We start from the raw sequence: 21,496 nt of genomic DNA on the forward strand, positions 1-21,496 counted from the left end.
CTGGGGCCGTCTCCTTCGACCACCACAAGAGGCAGATTCCTTTTCTGCTGCTTGTATTTGACTCTGACAAGTGTTGCTCCAATCACCATAACAGGATCCCCTGTGTAAGTTTCCAGCTTAATTTTCATGGGCCTCAGACTAGGGGGTTTGGTGTGTTTCCATGTCCCTTTGAATGTCTCTTCATTCATTACTGTTAAGCAACATCCTTTTCCATTAAGTTGCATATCTACAGTGTAGGGGTCTACTTTTCTCAGGCACACCACACTCCGGCGCCCTAATCTGTACAGCTTGCCATGATGCTCTTGTGTGCACTTGATGCAGTTTAACTTGAAGGGGTCCTCTTCTGAACTATCACTCTGTGTAACATCCTCTGCATTGTGTACTTTGTGAGAACGATAATGTGAACTCTGCTTTGTCTCCTTCTTTATTTTTACAAATCCACTCTTTTTAGCTTTGCTCCGACAAGCTCTTGCTATGTGTCCCACTTTACCACAAGCATGACATTTTTCTTGTTTGTACCTACAGTTCACTGCTGTGTGCCTGGTTCTGTTGCATCGATAACACTCCCTGTTTTCTCCCTTAAAGGTGCGAGTCTCACGCTGCCCTTTGGTTATGCTGAAGCATTTTGCTGTCACGCCTGAGGTCTGCAGATCTTGGGCATTTTTATTTGCAGTCTCCAGTGACACGGCGATTGACAGAGCCTTGTCAAAAGTGAGCTCCACTTCTGACAGGAGACGCCTCTGGATTCTCTCATCGTTCATTCCGCAGACGTTCCTGTCTCTCAACATCTGCTGCAACGTGTTGCCATAGATACAATCCTGAGCCACACGACGCAGCTCCGCCACGTATTCCATGACTGTTTCATTGGGCTTGCGGGTGCGGGAGTCAAATTTCAATTTCACTGGGTTTTGGATCAAAGTGATTTTTCATCAGGAGTACCAGCTCTTGGAAGGTTTTGTCTTTGGGCTTGGCCGGGCTGAGCAAGTTACGCATCAGGCTGTAGGTTGCTGCTCCGACTACACTTATCAGTATAGCTCTTTGTTTTTCCGCCTCGTTAATTCCATTGGCCGCGAAAAACTGCTCGAGTATTTCAGTATACTCATCCCACGTCTGATTGTTGGGGTCAAACGCTACTAGCGTGCCTAGCGTGTAGCCATCTTTACCTTCGGCTTTATTTTCTCCTCTTCCCGGCTGGCGTTTCTCCCTCTTTTCTTCTTTTAACGTCCGAACGACGGCTTCCTTCCCCCAAAAAACACCTCGTCGCCAAAAAGATGTTGCATCTTCATAAAAACATAATGAATGTCCACACAGCAGGAATGTAGTTTAGCGGGTTCTTTACTGGACCATCAACAGCATGGCGGGAAACACCATCAACATGGACTCCCTTCCGGTTATACTTCTTCTACATTCAACACCAACCTTGACCTCTGCTAATCCACATACGCCCCCTACAGGGCGCTCAGGTACTACAGCCTCAAAAAGGGTGAATTACATATAAACGACCTGTAACTGCAACTGTTACTCTGTGAGGCACAAACAATAATTATCCTACTATACCACACTAACGATCTGACCTGAAGGCAGCACATACATGGAAAAGGATAACGGACCCAGGACTGACGCTTGGGCTTTATGGCTGTAAAAAGTGGAGAAAAAAAAGTGACAACCTGAGATTTGGTCATCCTCTGCCCTGTCACAGGGGTCAAGTTTGAAATGTCTCCACATCTGAAAATAAACTTCATGGTTTATAGAAAGCAACTGCAACTGGGGGGATTATTTTGATAATCAGATTTTTTTAAATCTTACAATACCAAACTGAAAGTCTGTCGAAACAGAGAATCTCCTCATACAGCTCCGCACACAGCGCCTGGTTCAACAATACATCTCCGTCATAGCAGAAACAGTTACCCACAGAATCACTTCCTCTTTAGCGATTTTGTCTTCAAAATAAAAGCCCAATAGTGTTCGTTATTTCTGCAAGTCTTGATACAGTCTATGCTGCAAGTCTATAGTTTATGCAAGCTTGTAGCTTTTATTATGAAAAGTTCTGACAGGACGTTATAAAGGTTCTGCCGCTTGCTTGATAGACCTCTGAAATAGCAGACATAAGATGTGATATGAAAAAATAACAACAGTTCAATGAATCAGTCAAACGTGTATATGTGATTGTGGCCACACAATAAAGTAAATTTAAGATGTATTTTTATAAATCCGTTTCTTAAAATTAGCCTTTGATTATGTTCTGGCCCAACATGTGATGGGTTAGAAAAAAACTTACCCGAAGCCAAACTTATTGTGGGGGAGATGGGAGAGGCTGCAGCCGGTCCCTGTTGGGGGAACTTAATTCTCGACCCCTGCACTAAACCTTCCATATAGAAGCTTATCTGCTGCACTGTCATGTGGGCCCTGGCTGGCTTTGATAACGGAGGAGTTAACTTAACTTGTGATTCAGCTGCTCACAGTTGATAGACATTGTGTCTGAGCGTTTATGATGCCAGTTATTTATTAAACCTCTCCTGGTTAATGGTTTGTTCAAATACTGAAAATATAGGGTACTGTACTTTGCTCTATTTGCTGTGTGTTTGGCCTCTGACAATTCAGAAAAAGGCAGAGAACCACTGCTTCATGAACACATACCAATATTTTTTCTCCCAGCTGACAAGACACGCTGAGCATAGCAAACTATTCAGTCACATTAATTAAAGGGAGACAGCTTCACACCTGCACTGCTAAAGGGGATCAATGCAGACACCAACCATATATTGAACCCAGGCGCAGAGCAGGAGAGTGGACTCTTGCAGACATCAGGGTTCAATGATGTGGGTTGTAGAAAATGATGAATAGTCTCCTCCTAATTCATTAAAGTTTTAGCAAACTTTTCTAGTTTAAAATCAAACTCCATGAAGGCGTGAGCAGAGTTGAGCGAAACTGCTCCATGGCCACAAGGCTGTGTGTGCTCTGCTCCATCACTCCTCTTTCTTACCTCAGTGCTCTCTGCTGGAAAAAAAACAGCTCAGAATTCACTATTCATTATTTATGCTAATCAGCCAAAAACTGTAGCATTAAGTGTTTAGAATAAAATTATTCCTATGATCTAACTCATGCTATTTATTCACCACAACAAGACAATATTATAGCCTAAATTTTAGATTTAAATAACAAGGAATACGTATGTGTAATGTACATGTTCTCCAAAGACCAAAATATGTGTGGCTAATTACAGGGACAGTTACTGAGGGAAAACAGAAAAACACCAGGTTATCACTGCATTCAGGACATGGGAAAGGAAGGAATCATAGTGACAGTGAAACTTTGACCAATGGCAGCTGCTTTAATTCATAAAGTCACAACGGATGGTGAAATATGGGATTTGAACATTTACCAAATATCACTGGATATGCCAAATACTATCTGGACAAGGGTGCAGCTTAGGATATATGCAACTTTGGGAGCAGGTTTAAGTGATCTGTTGAAGTTGGTATAAAGTACCTATATGTCAGTGGTTCAGATGTGCTCCTCGCTCTGCTTCAGCTCCGCCCCGCTCACCTGCTCTGTCTCTACAGCCTCTACAGGTTCTCAGTCCTGTCCAGAAGGTGAACAGACCACGTGTGTTTTCATCCAGTCACATTTTCTTTCCAAACACAGATGTGGTGTTTAAGAGGGAATCTTCCTGATCCACAGTCTGTTCATGAATGCACAAATGTACAACTCAGTTTTTTTAAATCATAGTTACAATGTAAATATAATTCACACCACAGTTTGGCTGCAGTGACACTCTCACTAGTCATGAGAAAACATCTTAAATAGTTTACATTGAAATCAATTAAACCCCTTTTGACGTTGAAAAATGTGCGTGTTAAGATGGTATTTTCCCAAGATGGACAAATTTTACGCATTAACGCGTACGTCAAATTAGACGTTTTGGACCAATCCATGTTCCATAGATGTTTTTCAGTCTTTATGGAAAAACGTACACATATACATACAATACAAATGTGCTCAAAAGAAATAAAGATGTAATGAATACAAACAGTAAAAAAAAAAAAAGAGTATAATGGAAATAAGAAACAATACACCTTATTATATATTATAATACACAGTATACCCACTAAAAAAAGTACACTACACCACTGGTCACAATCAACAGTTTGACTCTGACTGACATAAGCTGAATAATGTATGTGTGTGTGTGTGTGTGTGTGTGTGTGTGTGTGTGTGTGTGTGTGTGTGTGCGTGCTATCTCACAGTCAGTGTTACTGGTTTCCCTCTCAGACTGACTGAAGTCCTGAGGATGAGTGATTGTGTGGAGGAAGATGAGGGCACAGCAGAGTCTCCAGGATCTGACCAGTCCAAAGACCTTGATCCTCCAGACTACAGTCTTGAACCTGGACCCTCAGACTCACAGTAAGAGACCTGCTACAACCCTGTGAACCTCCAAACTGTCTCTGTAACAGTCTTTAGTGTGTCAAGCTCCTGCTGATGACATCACTTCCTGTCACAGCTGCCGTGGTGTTGCAGAAAACGTCTTCTTCCTGGTTCTCCTGACATCTCAGTGTATTAATACTGACTGCTGAGGAGTTTGTTTTGGGCGAAATGGTCCTATCAAAGAACAAAATTTTTTCTTGTGCATATTTTTACTGGAGCTGATGAACGAGACAGATTTACAGATGTCAGTGATTAAAGGGCTGTGGTGGAGCAGAGAAGCAGCCACAGAAGAAGAGAGCAATACAAGGGGGTAGGTTTGGTCTCAACACTGGTAGATACTCAACAACCCCACCTCCCTCCAAAACAAAGAGGACTTTTTAATGCTGTCAACCAACTGGTTTATTAACATATAGGATCAGTATTTACATTAAGAAATGTATTTACATTTAAATAAAACTATTCAGATCAGAGACTAAAACTATATGAAATTATCCTGTGTTATGATAACTTACAAAGTGACATCGGAATAGGTTCACTATGGTTACTTTGCATGTAAGTTATTAATTTACAATTAATCCATAAAAGCACATGTTTAATCGTTTCATCATTTTAAAAAGTGAAAGCCTGAAGGTCCAGCTGCTTCTCCCTCAACCTGCTGCTTCTTTACTGGATTTCTGAGTTTCTTATATGTGTAATGAAATGATGAACTGATGAATAAGATACACACAAACATAGGCTTACACTTGGAGTCCTGTCATTTTGAATATTGAGTGAATAGTATCTTATCAAAGCACTGTGGTGTGAATACTACTTTTAATTTATAATGTGAATCGTTGAAGGGCACCATCCCCCGATTGTGGAGAAACTAAGAGATTCATTAATTTATAAATCAATTAATCAGTCTGATATCAGAAGCAGTGACTTCATTGATCTCCAATGTCTACTTCAAAGGAACAGACAGGACAACGGCTGGGTCAAATTAAAGATGTTTATTAACTAATCGCTAACACAGATGAAATGTAATCAGTGATGACCATGAAGATGTCGCTGTAACAGATGGTCACTGCATCTCTTAGCTTAGTAACAGGAGGAGCTGGGTGATGGGGACAGAGGATGAAGTTAGGCTATGTGGAGCAGACTTATTGTCAGCGGTTACCTAAATATTTACCACTAAAACTGTAAGCTAAAGGTTTATTTCATCATCAACCCAGTCTAACCCAGGAGGAGACGGGACCCAAAGCAGCTGATGTTGCAGTCGGTGATCTTTGACAACAGACTCTTGGTGTTGTCTGTTACCAAGGTGACAGGTTTTTCCTGTGTCTCAGTGGTTTCAGCTTTGGTGAAGTCTGCCAGCAGACTTTCCTTCTTGGGGTCTTGAGGACTTGTCAGTCACTCCTGGGCTGGCATGTAGCCAGTTGATGACAGAATAAACTTTTTCAGTTGTTTAACTTTTGTTAGATAACTTTAGAAGGAGTTAGTGTTGGCCGAGTGATGCAACAACCTTCAAAAATCTTCTAAACAAAAATCAATCTTTTAATTGAGAGAAAAACTACAAAAATGTTCTAAGGCACATTTATTTGTGTGATTCAAAATCAGTTGGTTTTGGTTTGTCAAAGCAATAAAACAAAAATGACATATAAAGGAAAACTTTCTCTGAAAGTCAGTAGTGAGGAGAACAAAGAACACAAAGTGAAAAGACACAAGGTCAAGATTAAAGTAAGAACATAGGAGCGCGAGTGAGAAAGCGTGAGAGAGTAAGCAACAGGAAACAAGAGTAAGAGCGTGCACCAGGGGATCCAGCTCTTTCACCCTCTGGGTGTGTGTCGTGGGGGGGCCTTGTTGGTTGCCACCTCCCATTAGACTTTTCCCTCTTTTTCTTAGTGTCAAGCATAGAGGAGAATCATTTTTTAATAAACTTTGAATTATTACATTTAGTTTTATGGGCAAATATTGTGTGTCCTCCTTCCACCATGGACAATTTACATTCAACAGGTTGATATCCTCATGGAACTACATTACTATTACTGGAAGAAGGGGAATGAAACGCACAAGGTCTATAATGATAATAAACAAAAACAGTACATTAATTAAACAGTTTCTAATGCTACTAATAAAGGAATGAGATTATAATGTCAAATCTTAATAATAAAATAACACACTAATAAAAACACATCTATTTCCTGGAAGATACTGAGTCAGGAGTGGTCCCTAGGTGGCAGTATTGTGATGTAGGGTTTATTTACATCAGCCCTGGTAAAACACATCTCTACCCCCCTTTAAATTAGAAATGTGGATTTTGGACTAATCTCCATGAAAATCTTTCCAGTGTAATAATAACTGTGTTACATAGTGATTACACGTTTATTTTGTGCATTAAGACGTTTCATGTTGCTTTTTAGTTGCTTTTCAACCATCAATCCAAGATCAGTTTTAAATAAACTCAGCAACTCCACAGTGGAAAGGCTCCCAGATAGCATTCATTTCCAGTCCTAATCTGGGCCAACTGTGGCACAGACAACTCAGTTCTGGTAATTATATATATAGTTTTATAACTATATATTGTTCAGTTAAATAATGTTAATTTTAAGGTCAAATGTATAGACCTATTAATATATACTGTAATTTAATGTAAAGTCCTCCTAAATATGGGTCTAATTTGACACTTAAGTGAAATTTGTGAGTTGTTGAATGAAATAAATACACATACCTAGTTCGTTTTTTAAACCGAGTCCTCTTTAACAGGTAGAACATAAACTGAAGACTCATTACAGCCACAAAAGCTACTTCATTTGATACAACATTTTTGAATTTTGAATTTCCCCATGGGCATAAATAGTATTTATTATTTTAACATCACTGTGCTCAGTGAATGGCACAGTCAGAACGGTACATTCACCTTAATGCATCGATCATTTAGGATGTGTTAATACATTTTGCCAAGGGTTTTTTTTTCCAACCTCATCAAATCCCATTTTATATAATACATTATGTACACAAAATAGTTACACCTTAAGGATAAACATGTTTTTTTCCCCCCATTAAAGCCAATAAAATGTTTGATTTCATTGTCTCTCTGACATTACTACAGTGGTGACTGCATTATTAGTTTTTCAGTCTCAAGTCCTGCCTCCAGAAGTGTATTTTTTTTTTTCTGTCCTTGACAGAATGAAGTCATATTTGGCTGATGGAGCAAATAGAGTCATTTTCATGGTTTTCAGGAGGGGCATTGCTGCTTTATTATTGAGCACCTGTAGGCCATTGGAATAAATGACATTCAAAGTCAATAGAGTTTGTGTTTGCCTATATGTGATTGTATGTCCATATAAGCTGAGAGCCAGTGGTTCTCATGTTATATTTCTCCCTTTAGTATTTAGTATATGGAAAATAATACATAAAAACAGCAGCATTATGCAAACAAAGTGGGATTTAAAGGGTTACAATCCTGAAAATGAATAAGTATTTAGCAGGTATGATGAAGACTTATGATTGTTACCAAAAATTAACTCAGTGAATGTGGAAAATTATCGTATTTTTATTGTCCTCAGTAGAGGGGTTAAGAACGTCCGAGACCGTGGCGTTAAAATAAAACGCACACTGCGCATGCTCTGAAGCTCACTCCATGAACTTGGAAGAAGGGAAACAAGAGTGGCGCGAAAGTGGAATGAAGAAAGGGGTGACAACTGAATAATTATCTGAGTAAGTATGTTTCTCTAATGCAGTCTGTGAAGTTGACATGTCAGTATGTGGTTAGAAAGTGACATTGATGGTGTTAGTTTACATTACTGTAGAAATATGGGCAATATGTGAGGACAGGGTAGCTAACGTTAGCTAGCTAATACATAATGCTAACTAGTAGGAAGACAGGGGAGTAGCTTCTTAACTGCGGAGTTATAGTTTAGCGGCCTCACCCGAAAGCCCCATTATTTCAGAGTTTTGTGGCGTGTGGGTCTTTTAAGTCCATCTGAAATGACAATTACTCCTGGGGGTGAAGGGAGGTAAGAGTGGCGCTTAGTCGGACACAGAGGGAGCTTGTCAGGAGTTGGGATGTGTTTGACTGACAGCGGTCAGCCCCGGAGCTGTCTGTGGTGGGGTATGAAAGACAGACTTAATATACTTGTGTTGTGCAGTTGTGTAGAAAAAAGGTCCTCATAATGTTTGGCGCCACTACTGTTTTAGCAGCAGTGTGCAGGCTAACGGCTAATGTTCAACAGGTGAGTGAGTGGGGCAATCTAGAGTGAGGGAGCGGTGGTGCTTTCACATTTCTGTGAATCATTGATGAGCCCTGTAAGAATTTGTGCTTTATTTGTGATGTACTTTTCCCACAGTTAATTGTTAAGTAGATGAACAGTAACTCTCTTCTGTATATTTAACTTTATGAATACAAATTGCACTTGCAACACAAAATTATTAATATATAATCATTGAAACTCACGGTATATTAGCCAGACCTGTATCAAACCCTGAGTTTGACATGTATTGACTGATCCAGTATTGTCAGGTTTTAATGTGCTAAAGACTGTAAACTAAAAGTGTGCTTGTTCTACTATTTTCTGTTTTCTTCTAAATGTACAGGAGGAGATAGCAAATGACAGATAGATGCAAGCACAACTGAAACTTCACTCAACCGATCTTCCTCAGGTGCACAGTCCAAACCAACAGCTTCATACATAGAGGAAACCAGGACCCTGGAACAAGGTTTTGCAGATCACTTGTAACTAATAGTATAAAGGCCACAGGTAGAAACAGATGAGTTTCAGCCTGAAGCCATCATCAGCATTTGTCTGTGTTTTGGTATTTGGTTATATATTGATAAGTATTTCATAGGTGATAAATTGCAGATCTCTTGGTAACTGGTCAGTGCTGCAGCAAATGTAATGATTCTGTGATTGCTCTAGTGGAGGCATCTGTGTGTTTAGGCTACAAGTCGACAGAGAAGAAACAAACGCTGAAACATGTCTGTTTCTTTCACCCTGGTACTATTATCTATTATAACAGTGACCTGCAAAACTATATCCCATAGTGCTGGTTTCTTCTGTGTTTAGTTAATTGGAGATCAGATTAACAACACAAGGCTCTGTGTTGGCATCATGCTCAGCCTCTGCATCAGTCTCACTTTAGCTTTGTTTCTGTTTCCTGCCTGCAGAGAGGATAACGACAGTCCACAGTGAACACCTTGATGGACAACATATGAGTTCTCTAGTGCCAGTTTTTTTTTAACATTGTGGCTGTGTGAGATTGTCCCATTTTGAACGCGACCCCTTCAGTCAAGTCTGGACTGATCAACCAGGGCAAGTGGCAAGTTTTTTCATAATGTTTATTCATAACATTATGGATTACCCTTCATATTTATTGACTTGCACTGTTTTTTCATGATCTCAACACTGCTTTGTGAGTATACTGGACAAGTTATTGGATCAGTTCAGTCTGTTTTTCACAGAGAATGTGGAAATGTAAAAACAGTTTCTTAAAGTTTATCAACGATTGTGTGCATCTTTGTTTACAGTGGGCTTATTTATTTCCTTTGTAGTTTACAATAAGCATTTGTTGACTGTAAAATCTGTGCCAACCAACTGTATTGCTTTATGTGTTGTACTGTATTTTTTATAAAGGAACTCTGGAAACCACAGCTGCTGGTAATTTACTGTTAAGTTTAACTTTGCAATAAAATACTATAATATATCATACAGTTGTACTGTGTTTATCACTGAGATACACTGTAATTAGGTTTACAGTATATCTGTTGTTTGTAGAATAGCTTACATGCTGATGAAATGTGAAAATAAATTCTACCAACCTCATGAATCTAAAATATGACATTCCCAGCAGCCACAACAGGACCAGATGTGGGCCACCTCTCACAAATGGTATGGCCCACATCTGGGTCAGATGTCCTAGAGAGTGACTGACTGAAGTGTGGGCCACAACTGGACCAGATGTCATTTGCTATCTGGATATGGTGATGTTTCATTTTCAGTCAGTGTGGCTGTTGGCTGGTTAGTTTACTACCTGTTACTGACACTCTGGGTGGTGAAAAAGCTCCTGATGTCTCTTTGTTTGGTGGCATGATATCTACAAAGTAGAAAACCTGTTGGCATGGACAACATTAAGTTGTGTGTGCTGTGCTGTGCAGGTAACAGAGGAAAGGGAGTCATTTGAAATATTACATTTTTGCCCATGTTTCAGGTCTGGACTGACACTGTAGCCAGGCTGACAGTCATAGCTCTATTGAGCCGTCTGTTCCTTTAACTACCAGCAGTAATGACATCATGAGCTTCTTTACAAGTAAAATTGTAACTATTAGAGAAAAAAATCACCATCTCCTCCCGACAACTGACTCATGTACTGTCCAGTTCAGCAGCCTCAGAGTCAACTGTAAGGCCTGATTTATATTTAGACTGGTTCTCTCCTGTAGATCTCTCTGAACTTCAACAGTTTCTTCACTTAAGGCACACCCTCTTGAGGTGTGCATCCAATTGGAACAGAGATGTGGACCTGTGACTGTGATATGTTAGTGATGAAGAAATGTCTTCACAGAGGGAGGAAGAGGAGCGGTGTCTCTGTGGAGGAGCAGCTGTCCTGCTGTGCTCTGTGTCAGGACGTCCTGAAGGATCCAGTCTCTACCAGCTGTGGACACTGGTTCTGCAGACAGTGCTTCACCTCATACTGGGACCAGTCTGGGTCTTCAGGAGACCCCTCCTGTCCCCAGTGTGGAAAAAGACTCAGAACCAGACCTGGACCGCAGACAGCCAGTCAGAGCAGTACTGTACAAAGTGAGACTGAGCATGTGTCTGCTGATATCAGATAATCATTTCAGATGATTATAAATACCACAATATGAAAAAGCTTTTCTTTGCTGCTCTTAAGTTTTTCTGTAGCTGATGAAAATAATCAGCAGATTCTCAGATTCTCTGTCTTCAGTCTGACATTGTCTCTTCTCTTTCAGCAGATAGTGGTCTGCAGGAGGTTTTAGATCAACATAAGATCAGTCTGAGGAGCAGATGTGAACGTGTGACTGAAGGAAGTGATGGAACAGGAAGTGGAACCCTCCTCAACAGGATCTACACTGAGCTCTACATCACAGAGGGACAGAGTGACGAGGTTAATACCCAACATGAGGTGAGGCAGCTGGAGACAGCTTCCAAGATGAAGACCCTCCATGACACTCCAATCAAGTGTCAGGACATCTTTAAAGCCTTACCTGACCAACAGAGACCCATCAGAGTGGTTCTGACCAACGGCGTCGCTGGCATTGGAAAAACCTTCTCAGTGCAGAAGTTCAGTCTGGACTGGGCAGAGGGCTTGGAGAACCAAGATGTCAGTCTGCTGGTTCTGCTTTCGTTCAGGGAGCTGAACCTGATCAGAGAGCAGCAGTACAGTCTTCTCAGGCTGCTCCATGTTTTCCATCCAACATTACAGAAGGTCACAGCAGAGCAGCTGGCTGTCTGTAAAGTTGTGTTCATCTTGGACGGCCTGGATGAAAGCAGACTTTCACTGGATTTCACCAACAGGGAGGTTGTGTCTGATGTCAGACAGACGTCATCAGTCAACCTGCTGCTGACAAACCTCATCCAGGGGAATCTGCTTCCCTCGGCTCTGGTCTGGATCACTTCTAGACCTGCAGCAGCCAATCAGATCCCTCCTACATGTGTTGACAGGGTAACAGAAGTACGAGGCTTCACTGACGCCCAGAAGGAGGAGTACTTCAGGAGGAGATCCAGTGATGAAGAGCTGTCCAGCAGAATCATCTCACACATCAAGAAGTCCAGGAGCCTCCACATCATGTGTCAAGTCCCAGTCTTCTGCTGGATCACTGCTACAGTTCTGGAGCACATGTTGACTACAGAGCAGAGAGGAGAGCTGCCCCAGACCCTGACTGACCTGTTCTCACACTTCCTGCTGGTTCAGACAAAGAGGAAGAAGCTCAAGTATGATGAGGGACATGAGATGAGTCCACAGGAGCTGATGGAGGCTGACAGGGAAGTTCTTCTGAAGCTGGGGAGGCTGGCGTTTGAACATCTACAGAAAGGAAACATCATGTTCTACCAAGAAGACCTGGAGCAGTGTGGTCTGGATGTCACAGAGGCCTCGGTGTACTCAGGACTCTTTACTGAGATCTTCAAAAGAGAGAGTGTGATCTTCCAGAAAACAGTCTACTGCTTTGTTCATCTGAGCATTCAGGAGTTTCTGGCTGCAGTCTACATGTTCCACTGTTACACCAACAGGAAGAGAAAGGTCCTGAAGAACTTCCTGAAGGTAAAAAATGTTGATTCAACCTTGTATGTCTTCCTAAGAGCAGCCATGGAGAAATCTCTCAGAAGTAAAAATGGTCACCTGGACCTGTTTGTTCGCTTCCTTCACGGACTCTCTCTGGAGTCCAGCCATAGACTCCTAGGAGGTCTGCTGGGTCAGAGAGAAAACAGTCCAGAAACCATCCAGAGAGCCATCAACAACCTGAAGAAGATGAATAGTGGTAAAATCTCTCCTGACAGAAGCATCAACATCTTCCACTGTCTGATGGAGATGAAGGACCACTCAGTTCATCAGGAGATCCAAGAGTTCCTGAAGTCAGAGACCAGATCAGAGCAGAGACTCTCTGAGATCCACTGCTCAGCTCTGGCCTACATGCTGCAGCTGTCAGAGGAGGTTCTGGATGAGTTGGACAACTGCTTTTCTAATTTGTGATTGTAGTTTTGTTTATGGAATCTTAAATAAACCTACTGTGATTAAAGTGTACTGAGAGCATTTTCTATGAACTACAGAAGTATTGCCTGGGTTTTTCTACATTTACCATACACCTTGTGATGACTTTGACAGTACAGTTTGGTGAATGATGTTGTTACTATTGTCAAAATTTATACCAGATATACCATACCATACCACTTCATAGCATAAAACCATCAACAAACTTAGACCAAGAGATTCCTAAATACTTTTATTGCAGCTTTAAAAATAATCAATTTTAACAATATCATTAACCATCAACAACACTGGAAAGGTACAGTGCATCCAGAAAGTTTTCGCAGTGCTTCACTTTTTCCACATTTTGTTGTGTATGCCTTATTCCAAAATGGATTAAATTAATTTTCTACCTCAAAATGCTACACACAATACCCTGTAATGACAAAGTGAAAAAAGTTTGCTTGAAATTTTTGCAAATATATTAAGAAAAAAACAAACAAACAAAACATGTACATAAGTATTCACAGCCTTTGCCGTGACACTCAAAAGTGAGCTCAGGTGCTTGATCGGAATCCACCTGTGGTAAATTCAGTTGACTGGACATGATTTGGAAAGGCACACACCTGTCTATATAAGGTCCCATAGTTGACAGTGCATGTCAGAGCACAAACCAAGGCCATGAAGTCCAAGGAACTGTCTGTAGACCTCCAAGACAGGATTGTATAGAGGCACAGATCTGGGAAAGGGTACAGAAATATTTCTGCAGCATTGAAGGTCTCAATGAACACAGTGGCCTCCATCATCTGTAAATGGAAGAAGTTTGGAACCACCAGGACTCTTCCTAGAGCTGGCTGCCTGGCCAATCTGAGCGATCAGGGCAGAAGGGCTTTAGTCAGGGAGCTGACCAAGAACCTGATGGTCACTCTGACAGTGCTCCAGTGTTGCTCTGTGGAGAGAGGAGAACCTTCCAGAAGGACAACCATTTCTGCAGCACTCCACCAATCAGGCCTGTATGGTAGAGTGGCCAGACAGAAGCCACTCCTCAGTAAAAGGCACATGACAGCCCGCCTGGAGTTTGCCAAAAGGCACCTGAAGGACTCTCAGACCATGAGAAACAAAATTCTCTGGTCTGATGGAACAAAGATTGAACTCTTTGGCCTGAATGCCAAGCGTCATGTCTGGAGGAAACCAGGCACCGCTCATCACCTGGCCAATACCATCCCTTCAGTGAAGCATGGTGGTGGCAGCATCATGCTGTGGGATGTTTTTCAGCATCAGGAACTGGGAGACTCAGTCAGGGTCGAGGGAAAGATGAATGCAGCAATGTACAGAGACATCCTTGATGATAACCTGCTCCAGAGTGCTCTGGACCTCAGACTGTGGCGAAGGTTCATCTACCAACAGGACACTGACCCTAAGCACACAGCCAAGATAACAAAGGAGTGGCTTCAGGACAACTCTGTGAATGTCCTTGAGTCCGATTGAACATCTCTGAAAATGGCTGTGCATCAATGCTCCCCATCCAACCTGATGGAGCTTGAGAGGTTCTGCAAAGAAGAATGGGAGAAACTGCCCAAAAATAGGTGTGCCAAGCTTGTAGCATCATACTCAAAAAGACTTGAGGCTGTAATTGCTGCCAAAGGTGCTTCAACAAAGTATTGAGCAAAGGCTGTGAATACTTATGTACATGTTATATTTTTGTTTTTTATTTGTAATAAATTTGCAAAAGTTTCAAGCAAACTTTTTTTACTTTGTCATTATGGGGTATTGTGTGTAGAATTTTGAGGTAAAAAGTGAATTTAATCCATTTTGGAATTAGCCTGTAACATAACAAAATGTGGAAAAAGTGAAGCGCTGTGAATACTTTCCAGATGCACTATATAAAATATGAAGAGGCAATTAAATCCTTTCTATATATGCATATGCAAATCAAACAATAAATGCAAGGACTAAGCCTTAACCAGAACACAGTGGTTCTTCATCCTGTTACTACAGAGTTAAATATGATCACAGTTCAATCATCAGTGCTGTCGTCTTCTCTGAAGTACTGTAGTGTTGCAGTACATGAAAATATTCTGATCATGTAGCTGTGTGTGCTGCTCTTCCTCCATCTCCAGCTCCACCATGTGGTTCATGCTGCTGTCAGCTCCAACATTCATAAACCTTCAAATCCAGGACCTGTTCAGACTCTGAGGACCCAGAGTCCCTCAAAGCAAACACAGCCTGTAGCTCTTTAAGAAATCAAACACGTTTTCCAGAGCTTCAACCAAATGTTTGTAAAAATCAGTTTATAAATATGTTGGTGATAAAATTATTGATGACAGATGACGAACAGGAGACAGAGTTTCAGTACTCACAGGTTTTGTCTCTGGAAGCTTTAATCACCCTGTTGTCGACCCTGTAGAGACAAACACAACCACAACAGTTACAGAGTGAGTGGAATGTAATCAGTATTAACTGATCCTGTATCAATAACCCTGATCAGTGGGTTAGTCTCACTTTTATGCAGGGTACCATGGTGTCACCATGGTAACCAGCTCTGGACCAGGTTAGGTTTAAAACATCACATCAAAATTTAAAGACAAGCAGCCTCTCAACCAATCAGATCTCTAGAAACCTGAAGGCACCACTTCTACAGGAAGATTCTCTGGATTATAAATAAATTGGGCTTTTTCCCAGTATCACCTGCTCTGAAGTTCAACACAACAGTTGGAAAAACCTCTTCTGGAAACTGAAAGACTTCCAACCAGACTGGATTCAGTGACTTGCAGGAATAAAAGACTTTACTTTCACCACACGTCCTCCAGCACTGAGAGCTTCATCTTTATATTTAGAAATGTCAGGACATGAGGCGACTCGATAGCCGAGGGGTTAGGGTGTGTTACACATGGGTACCAGTCCTTGGTTCAACTCCAGGCCGTCAGGACTCTTTGATGTCATTCCTCTTCTCTCCATGTTTCCTGTCTCTCTACACTGTCCTATTTAATGAAGGCATAAAAATAAAACAGGACATGTCAGGAAATATCTCATTTATTTCACAAGAAAGTTCATGAATCATCTGTATTTTTTGTTCCCAATTCTTTTTCCCATTTTCTCTTAATAGTACCAATTTCAGCTTCTTCTTTCCTCTGTAAGATCTTATATACGTTGCCTTTTACCGACAGTTAGATGGTGCTGCTGCTACCTGGCTCATCATCAGGTGACTCTCTTCATCACTGGAAGTTTCGGCACTTGTCACAACCTCCTCTGAAGGGTGCAGCAGCCGGGTTGATCAGGCCCGACCTGAGCTTGGTGGTTTGACCATTGCTCCTCTCCCATGTAGACACAGCCATTGTGACTCTTCCTCCAACTCTTCCACTGTGCTACAGATCTTCCTCTGCTGTCGTCCTCTGATACCCACCATCTTCAAAGCTCTCCAGAGGAACTGTACTGGGAAACCTCTTGATCTGACCTCCATGTGCAGACACTTTGCTCTCCACCTCTTCTCAGGGCAGACCCCCACCAGCGGCTGGAATTTGAGCAGCCTCCTCCATCCACTCTTCCCTTGGTGCTGTCAGCTCTTTATGATGATAGTCTTAGCTTTTCTGGACCGGATCCTGTGGGAAGGTGAGGCAGCGATTGATGACAGTTCTCAGTCTTTTTGCTTTTCATTGACTGAGGGGCCTTTTTTTCCTCTCCTGACAAAGGTGATAAGCTGCAGCCTCTTGTTGAGGTCCCTGCATTTCCCTGCAGTTTCCTCCACAAATGCTGCCAGTGTTGTTAGTACCTTGTCATGTCTCTAGCTTCTGAATCTTGAAGAATCTTCTCTATCTGAACCTTGATGTGGGTAGAAGAAAACTCGCCTTTGTGCCATTTTATTTACTTTTCATACGAATTTTTTCTCATCTTGACAGCGCTAGCATTAACCTAGCAACCATCCTCGTTCCCGAGGCACAGCACGACCGCGGATAGAGTGCACGTACACAGTGGTGACGTCACTCAGAGAAAAAAGACTTTCCTGAGCTTTTTCTGGGCTTTGAAAAACTTTTACAAAGATTAAAACCCCATGGCTTAAAAATGTAGAACAGAAAGATTGATATTGCGCTGTGTGCACAGCTGGAGGTGTCCTGTTAAAAGTTTTACAGGCCTCTTTTTTACTTTTGCGGTCTATGGGAAAAATGCTTTTTGGGCCGCAGGGGGATTTTCCGCTGCAATACCACGAGTGGCCACTGGGAAATATTGGCTGCAAGGCTGAGCGGTGGCGCCATATCCAGGTCTTATAATACATCCATTGGCTAAAATAACTCATTGTCGTAGGCTAATTGCTTCGTCAGAATTTAGTGATTTATAAAAAGAATATTGTGTTTGTGTCATGTTAACGCGTTAACCGCAGTGGGAGAACCTAGGCTAAACTAACTCATTGTTGTAGGCTAATTGCTTCGTCAAAACTTAGTGAGTAAAAAAAAGTTTGCTTATCACAGATTACTTGTTTCACTTCTAGCCTACAACTGAGGTCATGAGTTTGGGGGTGATTATGTTTTCTGTCACACAGAAACATACTGTCACACAGTGGAAGCAGTGCGCTGCAGGCATATACAGCACGCGCATCCTTTATTTTAATAAGTACCGATACTAAAAAAATGGGATATCGTACAGTTTTTTTGCGTCAGTGTAGTATCAGTGCACCGTGCAACACTACTCCTGATTGGACTGAGTCCAGTCTTAGACTGAAGTGGTTTTGACAGTCCTGTCAGTATGTCTGTGCACTGGGCTGCTGGGTTATAATCCTGTATTACATGTCGCTTTATCATTTTACAGATTTCTCTTGTTAAAGTTAAAGATTTCAAGCAAACTGGAATTAAAATCCACAAACACGAGTTATCTAAGATTTAGTTTTAGATGTTTGGAGGTTTTTGTTTCATGTGATAAATAACAGTGGAACACAGTTCATTGCATTAAACCTTTTGATTATTATATTTAGATAATTTTATATGTTATTTTTGCATCAGTTTGCATCAGTTTTGGAGGAATATCCATGTTAAGGTTATGATGGGTTTAAAACTTACTGCCCAGCATCTTACATTTAGTTCAGTTGAGCTGGTTTTATACGCTGAAGGACTGAGGACTGAGGAGCATGAGCCTGGGGGAAGTGAGAAGCGTCTGGAGACGGGGACGGAGGGGCAGACTGAGCAAAAGAAAAACAACCGAGGTTGTCGTCGTGACGATATAAGCCTGAGGTCAAATCTAATTACTCATGAAGAGCATGGTCAGTGAACAATGAGTTGATCATAATGCAGATCTGCAGTCTGTCCCTCATCACCTGCTTTCCAGCTCCTTTGGTTTGTGTCTCTCTCTGCCTGTAACATTGTCATCAGTGAACATCCTGCTGCCTTTAAGTTCCTCCCTCTCTTCAGAGCAGAGGACCGTGGCCTGTCAGCTCACTCTTTACACTTTCCTCTGTGATGTGCATGTTCAGCTTCAGTTGTTTGACTTCGGGTTCTGTGGCTTGCCATGACTCACTCCTTTCTCCAGGTACTTCATCAATGATGATGTTTTTCCTGGCATGGTGGAAAATGTTGAGGCTTTAAAAAGCTTTATTACATTTGATTTCAGATACCCAGTGCTTTTCTAATGTAAAGATGTTTGTGTTCATCATTTCACTCACTACAACTGAGTAAATGTGAGACTCAGTGTTTATCATGGGTTTCTGTCTGAAATGAATATGAAATGTGTCAAAGAGCTGCTGGGTCTTTATGGAGGCAGAGAGCAGAACTGGAGGATCAGCAGCTGCATTCAGAAAAACACATTCAGCCAAAAGTGGAAGAAAGTCATGACCGTCAGCAGAGATGCAACTGTGGTCAGAATGAAGCTGATATTTTTTCATGTTGTCTGTAAAGTTGTGTTTAAACAAAAAACAACACGTGACTTTTAATCGATTGATTTTCATGCTTTGTAAATGTTCTCAGTGAACGTGCAGCCTGCTGCAGGAGACGATCTGTGCTCAGAGGATCCATCATCATCAAATAAAGGTAAGAAAAGCTGTTGACACATCATGAGAATCAACAGGATTGTGATGGTTACGCCTCCTCGCCAGCGACAGTCAGAGCCGGAGACGTGATGTTTTCAGGTTGTCTGTCCTTCCCGTTCTTGTGAACGTGATATCTCAGAAACGCCTTGGTATCAACATTCATTAGGACTCGAGGATGAACTGATTAGAATTTGGTGGTCAAAGGTCAAAGGTCACGGTGACCTCATAATACACGTTTTTAGCCTCTTGAATGTTGTATCTCAAGACCACCTTGAGGGAATTTCATGACTTCTGGCACAAACATTCACTTGGACTCAAGGACAAACTGATTAGAAGCTGTTTTTAGTTTTTGGCCATAACAAATTCATATACTAATTATGAGAGAAACTCTAATTAAATAATATAAAATATAAAATGAAGTGATGACATCTTACATCCAAAAGGTCAAACGTCAACTTCACTGTGACATCATAATGTTCTGTAAAAACACTTGTGGTCATTATTCAACACTGTATTTCAGGAAGTAGACTGTGACCATGTTTCCTGTAACTGGGTTGGTTAGTAGAGTCATACAAACACAAGTGGGTCATTCTAGTTGAACAGTGGCCTGTGTGTTAGAGGGAATGTCTGTGTTGTTGACAGAGAAAGCAGACTTAAAGCCAAAGTGTCTCAGATTCACAAGCATTAAACTAGAGACCATCACAGCAGCTGTCAGTATGAGGACGTTCAGACCCATGAGTACTCAGTAGTTGTTACTGCATCAGTACTACATTATGATATGAGTACTGAGTAGTTACTACTACTACTACACACACACACACACACACACACACACACACACACACACAAAGACTCTCAAGGTGACAACAATATCAGCTGTGCTGTCGTGGGTAGTAATAAGCTCAACTGAATCCTTGTGTCAGTTCATCTGAGGCCAGAACAAGACACTGACACCTAAAACGAATGAAGTGCTGCCATGAGGAAAAGCTCATAGTCTTTGTGTCCAGACTTGACTTTCTACAGTACAGCTGCTGTTTATCAGAGCCGATATACAAAAACAACATGTGGCTGCAGCTGGTGAAGTTCTCTGAATAAAGGCAGCTGCAAACAGCTAGCATTTCCATATTATACGGCAAGTTGACTCAAGAGCAGATATTTGGAAATGCCACTCAGGTTGATACACAGCCAATAGAAAAGCAGGAGCATCTGAGAGGAAAGTGATGACAGGAGACGCTGACCTGCTCACATTCTCTGACTCAGATCTGATGAAGAGAGGAACAGGAAATGCTGATTTCTGATGTCTGGTCTGTCTTCTCCTCCAATCAGGTGACTCCGATGTCAAACTGGACCCAAACACAACAGACGCAAAGCTGGATGTGTCTGAGGACGACACAAAGCTGATGAGGGTGAGAGAAAAACCACTGTATCCTGGTGTTCCAGACAGATTTAAGGGCTCAACACACACCAGTCATGTGTTATATTCAGGATTCAACAAATATCTCCTGTAGCTGGGAACTTCTTCACCCCTTTGTCCAGCGGAACCGATGATGAGGTCTTCGGTGTAGAAACTGATTCATAGTTTAGATCTGGTTTCACTACGGCACTAGAAAGTTGTGTTGTACATTATCAGGCTGTATCAGGCTTTAACTACATACCCAAAGAAATTCTGTGTGCGTCTCTGTCTAATTCTTATTTCAAATTTTTTCAACACACACTTTCTCTCCCAGTTTTGGAGCCATACAGTCATATATGTGTAATTACATCAAAACAGGCTGTTTGATTAGAAAGTCTGTGCTGTGACCTCTGGTAGCCATCTGAGATCTGACGATCTATGAACACAGTTGGAGCCTTATATCAAATCTTTGTGGGCTTCAGAGGATTTAGGTGGAGAAAGAGAAATGTGTAAAGTGTCTCTTTGGCTCAGAAAACTCAAACAGCTGTTGTGTAAATTTTTAGTGGAGTGTGATTTGTGGATCTCTTCATACCTCTGAGCCAGTTTGTGACATGTGTAACCTCAGCAAACACATCTGTAGCTACTGGATAAATATTCACCTTTACATTCTGTGGGGGAGCCATGTATCGAATATTCTCAATGTATCGCAGCTTGTTCCACGTGCGATGTAGTAAATGACTATATCACAAACATCAAGGATGTTTTAAGACATGACATGAAGTTCTCTTTGGCATTTGGCTCCTCTCTTTCTCTCCTGTGGCTGTCTGTCTCCCCCGCTCTCTCTCTCTCACTCACAGACACACTCCTTCACCCATCCACAAAACTGTGTGTGTGTGATATAGCCTAGGTGAGGAGGTGTGTGTGTTTGTATCTGGAGCCGAGGGAACTGGACAGAACAGGAAAAAAGAAGCTCCAAAGCGAGTTTATCTGTG

At 41.6% G+C, this 21,496-nt stretch overlaps 1 protein-coding gene and 1 long non-coding RNA gene across 4 annotated transcripts; both read left to right on the top strand.

Moving 5' to 3' along the window:
* Nucleotides 1–6,967: 6,967 nt before the first annotated feature.
* LOC139615416 (protein NLRC3-like) lies at nucleotides 6,968–16,109 on the top strand. 3 transcript variants are annotated; one of them, XM_071473347.1, is made up of 4 exons: nucleotides 6,968–8,121; nucleotides 8,998–9,120; nucleotides 9,569–11,195; nucleotides 11,369–16,109. In XM_071473347.1, exons 3-4 carry the CDS (start codon nucleotides 10,910–10,912, stop codon nucleotides 13,105–13,107), a joined length of 2,025 nt encoding a protein of 674 aa, XP_071329448.1. In that variant the 5' UTR covers nucleotides 6,968–8,121; nucleotides 8,998–9,120; nucleotides 9,569–10,909; the 3' UTR covers nucleotides 13,108–16,109. The 3 variants fall into 3 exon arrangements, with proteins under 3 accessions (XP_071329448.1, XP_071329446.1, XP_071329447.1); XM_071473345.1 differs by having other exon boundaries at nucleotides 6,970–8,121; nucleotides 8,998–9,063; XM_071473346.1 differs by lacking the exon at nucleotides 6,968–8,121 and adding an exon at nucleotides 8,146–8,636 and having other exon boundaries at nucleotides 8,998–9,063.
* A 63-nt stretch (nucleotides 16,110–16,172) lies between these two features.
* On the top strand, nucleotides 16,173–21,101 carry LOC139615418 (uncharacterized). Its single transcript, XR_011687370.1, has 3 exons — nucleotides 16,173–16,710; nucleotides 19,050–19,112; nucleotides 20,438–21,101. It is a non-coding gene; the product is annotated as an uncharacterized lncRNA (long non-coding RNA).
* The last annotated feature ends 395 nt before the right edge of the window (nucleotides 21,102–21,496 follow it).

This window comes from Trachinotus anak, unplaced genomic scaffold (assembly GCF_046630095.1).
Source record: "Trachinotus anak isolate AG129_WGS33_773 ecotype Australia unplaced genomic scaffold, CSIRO_AGI_Tana_v1 ptg000050c, whole genome shotgun sequence".
NCBI classification, from domain to species: Eukaryota; Metazoa; Chordata; class Actinopteri; order Carangiformes; family Carangidae; genus Trachinotus; species Trachinotus anak.